Source organism: Salvelinus sp. IW2-2015, linkage group LG8, assembly GCF_002910315.2.
Source record: "Salvelinus sp. IW2-2015 linkage group LG8, ASM291031v2, whole genome shotgun sequence".
In the NCBI taxonomy this organism is placed as follows: domain Eukaryota; kingdom Metazoa; phylum Chordata; class Actinopteri; order Salmoniformes; family Salmonidae; genus Salvelinus; species Salvelinus sp. IW2-2015.
Genome location: NC_036848.1, coordinates 52,655,980 through 52,668,254, shown reverse-complemented (window position 1 = coordinate 52,668,254; position 12,275 = coordinate 52,655,980). Strand labels below are relative to the sequence as shown.

Below are 12,275 nucleotides of genomic sequence, written 5' to 3'. Positions count from 1 at the left end.
ACTAACACTGAAGACCTGAAATTATATTGAGAAAGACTGTTGTTTCAAGGAATGTACACAGTCACAGAAGCACATTATAAGGCTCATTCCAAGCCCATGCAGTCAGTGTTGCAGCTTGGAACTTCCTAGAATTTAACAACTGAAACCAATGGAATGGTACTGTAAAAAAGGCTGGCCATCTTAACCTGATTGGCCTTCAGACCTGTCAATAATTTTTTTAAATCTTTATTTAACTAGGCAAGTCAGTTAAGAACAAATTCCTATTTACAATGACAGCCTACATCGCTCTCAATTCCAACCAATCAGTGCGCTTGGATGCAGTCCAGGTCTCCACCCCGCACACCTCAAGTCAGAGCATGTTCCCCTGCCGTCTCAAGAAGATTTCTATAATTAAGGACTCTTACATACTATTTTTCTATCTTGAAGTGTTGTGCACCACACCTACAAGGCATTTGGAAAGCATTCAGACCCCTTCCCACATTTTAAGTTGCAGCCTTATTCTAAAATGGATTAAATACTTTTCCCCCCATCATCAATCTACACACAATAACCCATAATGACAAAGCGAAAACAGGTGAAGATTTTTTTCCAATTTCTTTAAATAAACTTAACAGAAATATCTTATTTAAAAAAGTATAAAGGCCCTTTGCTATGAGACTCGAAATTGAGCTCAGGTGCATCCTGTTTCCACTGGTCATCCTTGAGATGTTTCTACAACTTGATCGGAGTCCACCTGTGATAAATTCAATTGATATGACATGATTAGGCACACACACCTGTCAATATTAAGATCCCACAGTTGACAGTGTACGTCAGATCAAAAACCAAGCCATGAGGTCAAAGGAATTGTCCGTAGAGATCAGAGACAGGATTGTGTCGAGGCACAGATCTGGGGAAGGGTACCAAAAAAAATTCTGCAGCATTGAAAGTCCAAAGGAACACAGTGGCCTCCATCATTCTTAAATGGAAGATGTTTGGAACCACCAAGACTCCAGCTAGAGCTGGCCGCCCGGCTAAACTGAGTAATTGGGGCAGAAGGGCCTTGGTCAGGGAGGTGACAAAGAACCCGATGGTCACTGACAGAGATCCAGAGTTCCTCTGTGGAGATGAGAGAACCTTCCAGAAGGATAACCATCTCTGCAGCACTCCACCAATTAGGACTTTGATGGTAGAGTGGCCAGACGCAAGCCACTCCTCAGTAAAAGGCACATTACAGCCCGCTTGTAGTTTGCCAAAAGGCACCTAAAAAGGACTAAAAAAGAAACAAGATTCTCTGGTCTGATGAAACCAAGATTGAAAACTTTGGCCTGAAAGCCAAATGTCACATCTGGAGGAAACCTGGAACCATCCCTACGGTGAAACATGGTGGCAGCATCATGATGTGGGGATGTTTTTCAGTGGCAGGGACTGGGAGACTAGTCAGGATCGAGGGAAAGATGAACAGAGCAAAGTACAGAGAGATCCTTGATAAAAACCTGCTCCAGAGCTAAGGACCTCAGACTGGGGCGAAAGTTCACCTTCCAAAAGGACAATGACCTGAAGCACAAAGACAACGCAGGAGTGGATTCGGGACAAGTCTCTGAATGTCCTTGAGTGGCCCAGCCAGACCCCGGACTTGAACCCGATCTAACATCTCTGGAGAGACCTGAAAATAGCTGTGCAGCGACACTCCCCATCCAACCTGACAGAGCTTGAGAGGATCTGCAGAGAAGAATGGGAAACTCCCCAAATACAGGTGTGCCAAGCTTGTAGCGTCATACACAAGAAGACTCGAGGCTGTAATCGCTGCCAAAGGTGCTTCAACCAAGTACTGAGTAAAGGCTCTGAATACTTATGTAAATGTGATATTTTCGGGGTTTGGCAACAAATTTTTTTTAAACGTGCTTTTTGCTTTGTCATTATGGGGTATTGTGTCAAAAAATCAAGGGGTTTGAATACTTTCCGAATGCACTGTATATAAAACCTTCTAATGGACGGAGCTGGTGACCAAGTTACAGTGATGGGCCTCAACATCATGTTCTAACTGAACAGCACTATAGTTGAAAGAACCAAAACCAATCAGCATTAAGTTTATAGCAGGTGAGGGCATATCCTGCCAACCGCTCAGACGAGCTCCAGCTAGCCATTTTTACATGGTCCTATTTCTCGCCGGATTTAGCAACCAACCATTTTTTACCCAGGTACAACGGAACCAATGAAATAGTCCCATAATTGTAAAGCCCAAGGTAAATAAAACACAGCTTAAATACATGAACATACTGTATTTGACATACAGTGCATTCAGAAAGTACCCCTTGACTTACTTCACAGTTTGATATGTTACAGCCTGAATTCAAAATTGATTAAATATACCTTCCCCCCCATCTACACAAAACACCCCATAATGACAAAGTGAAAACATGTTTAAACATTTTTTGCAAATGTATTGAAAATGAAATATCTCTTTTACATAAGTATTCACACCCCTGAGTGAATACCTTTGGCAGAGATTACCACTGTGAGTCTGAGTAAGTTTTCGATACATGGATTGTACAATATTWWAAAAATTATTCAAGCTCTATCAAGTTGGAGGTTGATCATTGCTAGACATCCATTTAAATCTTGCCATAGATTTTCAAGCCGATTTAAGTCAAAACTGTAACTAGGCAATTCAGGAACATTCAATAAATGTCGTCTTGATAAGCTACCTTAGTGTATATTTGGCCTTGGGCTTTAGGTTATTGTCCTGCTGAAAAGTGAATGTGTCCCAGTGTCTGTTGGAAAGCAGACAACCAGGTTTTGCTCTAGGATTTTGCCTGTGCTTAGCTCCATTCCATTTATTTTTATCAACAACAACATCTCCCTATCCCTTGCCGATGACGAGCATACCCATAACATGATGCAGCCACCACAATGCTTGAAAATATGAAGGGTGGTACTCAGTGATGTGCTGTGCTGGATTTGCCCCAAACATAATGTGTTGTATTCAGAACATAAAGTTCATTTCTTTGCCACAATTTTTACAGTTTTACTTAGTGCCTTATCGCAAACAGGATGCATGTTTTGGAATATTTTTATTCTGTACAGGCTTCCTTCCTTTCACTCTGTAATTTAGGTTAGTATTGTGGAGTAACTACAGTTTTATTCATCCATCCTCATTTTTGTCTTATCACAGCCATTAAACCCTGTAACTGTTTAAAGTCACAATTGGCCTCATGGTGAAATCCCTGAACGGTTTCCTTCCTCTTCAGCAACTGAGTTAGGAAGGACGCCTATATATTTGTAGTGACTGGGTGTATTGATATACCATCCAAAGTGTAATTAATAACTTCACCATGCTCAAAGAGATATTAAATGTCTGCTTTTTTTATTTTTACCCATCTACCAATAGGTACCATTCTTTGTGAGGCATTGGAAAACCTTATTGGTCTTTGCTATTGAATCTGCTTGCAATTCACTGCTCAAATGAGGGACCTTACAGATAATTGTATGTGTGTATGTGTGTACAGAGATGATGTAGTCATTGAAAAATCATGTTAAACACCATTATCGCACACAGAGTGAGTTCATGTAATTTATTATGTGACTTTTTAAGAACATTTTTACTTATTTAGGCTTGCCATAACAAAGGGGTTGAATAGATTTAAAAACATAATTCCACTTTGACATGATGGGGTATTAACACATTTTAAATTCAGGCTGTAACAAAACAAAATGTGTAAAAAGTCAAGGGGGTGTGAATACTTTGAAGGCACTGTATGTATTTGAACCAGGTCCTGTGTGTAGTGAACCTGATAAACCTCAAGCTTATATCCCAGTCTTGTATGCAATTGTGTGAGTCTACTACTCACCACTTTGAGGAGCAGCAGGTTGTCCCTGAGGGAGGCTAACACACCGATGAAGGAGACAATGAACATCACCACCCCCAGGACGATGAGGATGATGGCGGGGGCCAGGAACACCCCCTGCAGGGTTTTATAGCGCTGCCGCTCCACCTCCGCATAGATACCGATGGCTAGGACGAACCCCCCAACCAGCTACCGGAAATGGAAACATGGAGATGAGAGAATTTAGTATAGGGGACAAAAATGGTTACCTATKCTGAAAGGTTACTTATAAAATGGGTTATTCCACCCCACCGGTATCCATGTTCCATGCCCTTTTTGAATAGTGTAACTAAGTATTATTTCACCAAATTTTAAACATTATGTCATAAAGAGCACATATGCAACTTAATAAAAAKGTTTTTTTATAAAGTTTAGACCGTAGCGCAACTCTGGATGCCAATTTGAATTATTTTTGAATGACAATGACAGGAATATATTCAGCATGACATTCATGTGAGCATTATAATATAATTACACAACACAAAAGTAATGTGAAATGCAATCATAACTTGACAGCAATATATTTAGACTGCTTAGCGTTTGTCTGGGCTTGCTAGCAGTAGCCTGTAACAGCCAGAAGCCCTGGGCGGAGCATTGCACCCTGGGAAGTGAAATGCACTCTGGGAATCGTAGTATACTTTTCGTAGGCACTAACTCCGCCATGGTTCGTTGGACATAGGTACATTTATTTATTTAACTAGGCAAGTCAGTTAAGAACAAATTCTTATTTACAATAACGGCCTACCAAAAGGCAAAAGGGCTCCTGCGGGGGCTGTGATTAAAAATTATAGGACAAAACACACATCACAACAAGAGAGACAACACTACACAAAGAGAGACCTAAGACAACAACATAGCAGCAAAACAACATGACAAATTAATGGCTTTTTTGGATAAATGCCAAAAATAAAGTCTGTGGTAAACAAAGGCTTAGGAGATTTTATACGTTTCGTTTAATGAGATTTAAAAAAGGCACAAAGGTGTCACAATATATATACAGTGGGGAGAAGACGTATTTGATACACTGCCGATTTTGCAGGTTTTCCTACTTACAAAGCATGTAGAGGTCTGTAATTTTATCATAGGTACACTTCAACTGTGAGAGACGGAATCTAAAACAAAAATCCAGAAAATCACATTGTATGATTTTTTAGTAATTAATTAGCATTTTATTGCATGACATAAGTATTTGATACATCAGAAAAGCAGAACTTAATATTTGGTACAGAAACCTTTGTTTGCAATTACAGAGATCATACGTCTCCTGTAGTTCTTGACCAGGTTTGCACACACTGCAGCAGGGATTTTGGCCCACTCCTCCATACCGACCTTCTCCAGATCCTTCAGGTTTCGGGGCTGTCGCTGGGCAATACGGACTTTTTTTCAATTCAAAGATTTTCTATTGGGTTCAGGTCTGGAGACTGGCTAGGCCACTCCAGGACCTTGAGATGCTTCTTACGGAGCCACTCCTTAGTTGCCCTGGCTGTGTGTTTCGGGTCGTTGTCATGCTGGAAGACCCAGCCACGACCCATCTTCAATGCTCTTACTGAGGGAAGGAGMTTGTTGGCCAAGATCTCGCGATACATGGCCCCATCCATCCTCCCCTCAATACGGTGCAGTCGTCCTGTCCCCTTTGCAGAAAAGCATCCCCAAAGAATGATGTTTCCACCTCCATGCTTCACGGTTGGGATGGTGTTCTTGGGGTTGTACTCATCCTTCTTCTTCCTCCAAACACAGCGAGTGGAGTTTAGACCAAAAAGCTCTATTTTTGTCTCATCAGACCACATGACCTTCTCCCATTCCTCCTCTGGATCATCCAGATGGTCATTGGCAAACTTCAGACGGGCCTGGACATGCGCTGGCTTGAGCAGGGGGACCTTGCGTACGCTGCAGGATTTTAATCCACGACGGCGTAGTGTGTTACTAATGGTTTTCTTTGAGACTGTGGTCCCAGCTCTCTTCAGGTCATTGACCAGGTCCTGCCATGTATTTCTGGGCTGATCCCTCACCTTTCTCATGATCATTGATGCCCCACGAGGTGAGATCTTGCATGGAGCCCCAGACCGAGGGTGATTGACCGTCATCTTGAACTTCTCCCATTTTCTAATAATTGCGCCAACAGTTGTTGCCTTCTCACCAAGCTGCTTGCCTATTGTCCTGTAGCCCATCCCAGCCTTATGCAGGTCTACAATTTTATCCCTGATGTCCTTACACAGCTCTCTGGTCTTGGCCATTGTGGAGAGTTTGGAGTCTGTTTGAGTGTGTGGACAGGTGTCTTTTATACAGGTAACGAGTTCAAACAGGTGCAGTTAATACAGGTAATGAGTGGAGAACAGGAGGGCTTCTTAAAGAAAAACTCTCTTCTTAAAGGTCTGTGAGAGCCGGAATTCTTACTGGTTGGTAGGTGATCAAATACTTATGTCATGCAATAAAATGCAAATGAATTACTTAAAAATCATACAATGTGATTTTCTGGATTTTTGTTTTAGATTCCGTCTCTCACAGTTGAAGTGCACCTATGATAAAAATGACAGACCTCTACATGCTATGTAAGTAGGAAAACCTGCAAAATCGGCAGTGTATCAAATACTTGTTCTCCCCACTGTATATATATATTTGTTCTACTAGTAATCAACACATTCAATATAAAAAAATTAATTAATATTCTGTCAATTTAGCTAATACACTTTCTTTTTTTGCCATGGTATCGTTTCAGTATCGAGTATTATGATACTAAATCTGGTATCGAAGTAAAAAAATCTGGTATCGTGACAACACTACCAAGTGGTGATGCAGCCAGTCAAGATGCTCTCGATGGTGCAGCTGTAGAACTTTGAGGACATGAGGGCCCATGCCAAATCTTTTCAGCCTGCTGAAGGGGAAGAGGCATTGTTGTGCCCTCTTCCAGGACTGTGTTGATGGGTTTGGACAATGATAGGTCCTTAGTGAAGTGGACACCGAGGGACTTGAAGCTCTCGACCCGCTCCACTACAGCCCCGGTGATGTGAATGGGGGCGTGCTCGGCTACTTTGTCTTGCTTACAATGAGGGAGAGGTTGTTGTCCTGGCACCACATAACCAGGTCTCTGACCTCCTCCAGCATCTAGTTGCAGAGGGAAGTGTTCAGTCCCAGGGTCCTTAGCTTAGTGTTGAGCTTGGAGGGCACTATGGTGTTTAATGCTGAGCTGTAGTCAATAAACAGCATTTTCACATAGGTGTTCCTTTTGTCCAGGTGGAAAGGGCTGTGTGGAGTGCAATAGAGATTGCATTATCTATGGACCTGTTGGGGCGGTATGCGAATTGGAGTGGGTCCAAAGTGTCTGGGATGGTGGTGTTGATGTGGGCCATGACCAGCCTTTCAAAACATTTCATGGCTACAGATGTCACAAAGGAGATTTTGTCCTACTTTACCCATATTTTCTATTCTTTATGCAGAAAAAAAAAATTGTGTGTGTAGTTCCAGTAGTTAGTTATATTCTCGCCATGTAGCGGTGTAGCTAACTACTGAAAATACTACATAGATTAGAATTCAGTTCAACTACCACCCAGCTACTACAAAATGTAGTTCAATTACTAGTTGAACTACATGTAGTTCACTACTCCCCAACACTGGAATTTGGGTACTTTAGCAAGTCTTTATTCATATAAAATATGAAAATGTTATGTATGCAAGAATTTCTAAACATTGCATTGATTTGTTGAAATTATGTGGATACAACGTTGATTCAACCAGTTTGTGCCCAGTGGTGTGGATCCCTGCTGAGGGTAATTCAAGTAAATAACGTCGGTGATGCTGAATCAACGTAAAACAAATGATTGGATTTGCAAAAAAATCATCAACATAAAAGGATTTCCGGGAACTTTTATATATATATTTTTTCACCCAACTTCAAACCTACATGGAATTAGATTTTCTCCTGCATTGTTTGTTGAAATGACGTGGAAACAACATTGATTCAACCAGTTTGTGCCCAGTGGGATGGCTCCCTGCTGAGGGTAATTCATCAGTAAATAACATCTGTGCTAGGTAACAGTTTAGATGTAATAGAATACCCATTGATTCAGAGTTCTTAGAGTATACAGTTCAATGCAAAGATGAATTCTAATTTAAGGGATTAAGTTTATTGGCTGTCCATTTCCATTAGCTTGCTAAGCATTAGCAGAAGAGCAATATATCTGATATTTTACTAAAAGTGTTAAAATAATTCTTCACTCTTTAAAAGTTAATAGGAAACAATCTACTTAATATCACTTATTCACAACACGTTAATGCAAACACAGAAACACATTGGTTTAACAGTAAGTGAAAGATAAAATGTTCTTCCAGCTTCACTATTGGTTGGAAAGCAACTGCGAGGTAGCGATAGTATTCATTTTRCTTTGGGAATAGTAACTCCTCCAGCACTAATGAACCAGAATGTAATCCTGATGTAGTATTACAAAGGTGACGTTACAAAGGTGCAGCAATTCTGGCTTTGTTAGTAATTCAAAGAAACTGGCTGTGCACATTATGCCAGAGGTTTTAATTGCAAATAAAACACTGAGCTCTGCTGTTGTGATTGTGCCTGTTCTGGTGCTACAGGTGGTCGGTAATTGAAAGACACACCAAACAGCTATGAGCGGCACTGCGTTCTGAACTGAGATTGATACCACAATGTAGGCCTACACAGGAAAGTACAAGGCATTTCGATCCCTTGATACCAGTCAAAATGGAGGGCGCTATATGTGGTTGCWAGGTAAAACACCTAATCTACATGCAAACACCCAAGGGAGGAACAGAGTTTGGCAGTAAACAGGCCATAGGCCTATAAAGTACTGTATAATACAGTCACTATAGAATCCATACAAAACACGATGGCTGTCATTCACAGTGCCTTTCCCTTACAAAAAAAATTGCAGTTTTGAAACTGCAATAAAAGTGCAGTAACTGCAGTCGACTGTGGTATTTTGGACACAGTAATTGCAGAATAACTGCAGTGTGAAGCAGTTGAATTGCAGTTATACTGAACTGTAACTGCAGTTACACTGAAAAAAGTACTGCAGTAAAAAAAAGTTATTTTGGATGCAGGATTTGTATACTGCACTCTGACTGCAATTTTTTTCTGTAAGGGTTTGTATTTGTTTCTGTGCTCACAACACAATAAAATGCTGTCCRAATGTCAAACAGACCATGTGGAATTGTGCACCAAAGGGTAAGGCAGCTTGTCTGTCGGTCTAGACAGGAACAAGGGACCGTGACCTCAAGTTGTTGTGAAAGTTGMAAATTAGTGGTATCTAAAAGGCAGTACTCAAAGACTGCTCGTACGCATGAGTGTTCATCCAGGACAAAAGTAAAATATACCCTGCCCTGTCCTCTTAACATAAGCAATTTTAGTGGAACAAAATACCATCCTTGGTTCTATTCATGAACCTCTTGATAATAGCGACTTGTTTTCAATTACTTTATATGGCATTTAGGCAGGCTACTAAAAGCATCCAAGATGTAAGCATTGACGTCAGAGTCCGAACGTTTCAGTGACTGTGTGAGTGCATTAAGCATCACTACTAGATATATTTAACAGGACACTCAAGGCACATAAAATAACACAAATTATTCTAATTGCTGAGGACTATTTCTAATGATAAGAACCTATTGACTCGCATGTGCATCAGATAATCACGTCAAATCRTTAAATGAAACACCTCCGTAAAAGGCATTTAGCTTCTCTTCTTTGATATCTGGGTCGTAGAATAATATGTTTTGCTGCAAATACTAGATTTTTTCCCCAGGTCAAATACTGTAAAATAATAATAATATCCATATCTAGTTGTTGAGCAGAAACACACACTGTTGTTTAAAACAATACTGACAAATCCATAATCCAATACCTATCTGGTATTAAGAGGGGCTAGCACGTTGGCTAGAACGTTGGCATGGCACTGTGGATTCTCAACKACCTCCAGGGGTACACATTCATCAYCATGATTTTGTGGTCTGACTCTCTACTTTACCATTCTTCCCTATGGCAAAGTACTCAGTAACTGTATCAACAGTGAGCAAAAATAATAAAACTAAAACTAATAAAGCATGTTTCTATTAAAGAAAATGGACATCAGCAGAACTCCCACTATCCATGCACACACTGAAGCCTTGTGACTATTGCCATAGAGTCAACGGACTGGAACACCCTGACAGAAATGCCTGCGAGGAGAAATCCAACAGATTGGTGAGAAAATAATGTGGGAGGTCCATGCAGCCTTTTGTTTATGTTCACAGGAGGTTGGTGGCACCTTCATTGGGGAGGACGGGCTCGTGGTAAAGGCTGGAGCGGAGTCAGTGGAATGGTATCGAATACATCAAACACCTGGTTTCCATATATTTGATGCRATTCCGTTCTGGACATTATTATGAGCCGTACTCTCCTCAGCAGCCTCCTGTTGAAGGCTCCTAACATGTGTATGCCTGCTCCCTGATGGCTCTGCCGTCAAGGAGCAGCGAGGGCAATCAAAATACCATTCCTGGCATTAACAAGCCCACAATACGAAACATGAAATTATAAWTAATTATTGGACTATAGGCTTTTCGTGCAGGATTCCTGATGGATGACCTGCAGGATTTCCTGTCAATTTTCCAAACACTCAAAATCACAACAATGGGTGAATTCGTCACTGAATGCAGTCCCTTCTTTGAATGACTGTTTGATTGTTCAACATATAATCTACTGTGTGTACAATAAGTCAAAAGATATTTCCAACCAACTTTAACTTAAAAAATGTGTTATGTTGCCAGACTTGGCAGGTTGTTCCYAGCCAATAATAAATAAATAAAATATATATTTATATAGATATGTGTGTGAGAGAGAGAATGTGTGGTAGAGACAGCACTAAAGATGCCCACATTTGAATCCATTATGCCCAGTACTGGCCCACACAGCCATTATCAACAAAATACTGTGTAGAAAAATTGTTAACCCTAACAATGTAGAAACCTTGGTCTGTTCAGGCTCAAACCTACAGTTGAAGTCAGAAGTTTACATACATGAGTTTTAATGACTCCAACCTAAGTGTTTCAACCACTCTACACGTTTCTTGTTAAGAAATTATAGTTTTGACAAGTCGGCTAGAACATCTACTTTGTGCATGACAAGTAATTTTTCCAACAATTGTTTACAGACAGATTATTTCACTGTATCACAATTCCAGTGGGTCAGAAGTTTACATACAAGTAAGTAAGTTGACTGTGCCTTTAAACAGCTTGGAAAATTCCAGAAAATTGTGTCATGGCTTTAGAAGCTTCTGATAGGCTAATTGACATCATTTGAGTCAATTGGAGATGTAKCTGTGGATGTATTTCAAGGCCTACCTTCAAACTCAGTGCCTCTTGGCTTGACATCATGAGAAAATCAAAAGAAATCAGTCAAGACCTCAGAAAACAAATGTTTAGACCTCCACGAGTCTGGTTCATCCTTGGGAACAATTTCCAAACGCCTGAAGGTACCACGTTCATCTGTACAAACAATAGTACGCAAATATAAACACTATGGGACCACGCAGCTGTCATACCGCTCAGGAAGGAGATGCATTCTGTCTCCTAGAGATGAACATACTTTGCTGCAAAAAGTGCAAATTAATCCCAGAACAACAGCAAAGGACCTTGTGAAGATGCTGGAGGAAACCGGTACAAAAGTATCTATATCCACAGTTAAACAAGTCCTATATCGAAATAACCTGAAAGGCCGCTCAGCAAGGAAGAAGCCACTGCTCCAAAACCGCCATAACTACAGTTTGCAACTGCACATGGGGACAAAGATCGTACTTTTTTGGAAAAATGTCCTCTGGCCTGATGAAACAAAATAGAACTGTTTGGCCATAATGACCATCGTTACATTGAGCAAAAAGGGGGAGGCTTGCAAGCTGAAGAACAACATACCAACCGTGAAGRACGGGGGTGGCAGCATGTTGTGGGGATGKTTTGCTGCAGGAGGGACTGGTGCACTTCACAAAATAGATGGCATCATGAGGGAAAGTTGTGGATCTATTGAAGCAATATCTCAAGACATCAGTCAGGAAGTTAAAGCTTGGTCGGCAAATGGGTCTTCCGAATGGACAATGACCCAAGCATACTTCCAAAGTTGTGACAAAATGGCTTAGGACAGCAAAGTCAAGGTTTGGAGTGGCCATCACAAAGCCTGACCTCAATCCATAGAAAATTTGTGGGCTGAACTGAAAACGGCATGTGCGAATAAGGAGACCTACAAACCTGACTCAGTTACTCCAGCTCTGTCAGGAGAATGGGCCAAAATTCACCCAACTTATTGTGGGAAGATTGTGGAAGGCTACCCAAACATTTGACCCAAGTTAAACAATTTAAGGGCAATGCTACCAAAACTAATTGAGTGTATGTTAACTTCTGACCCACTGGGAATGTGAT

At 40.9% G+C, this 12,275-nt stretch overlaps 1 protein-coding gene across 1 annotated transcript in view; it reads right to left on the bottom strand.

Moving 5' to 3' along the window:
• Positions 1-12,275, bottom strand: part of LOC111968133 (tetraspanin-15-like) — a 34,404-nt gene that overhangs the window by 20,705 nt on the left and 1,424 nt on the right. Inside the window, exon 2 of the mRNA XM_023993695.2 lies at positions 3,831-4,016. Coding sequence (XP_023849463.1) covers positions 3,831-4,016 — 186 coding nt within the window. The remainder of the gene's footprint in view (positions 1-3,830; positions 4,017-12,275) is intronic.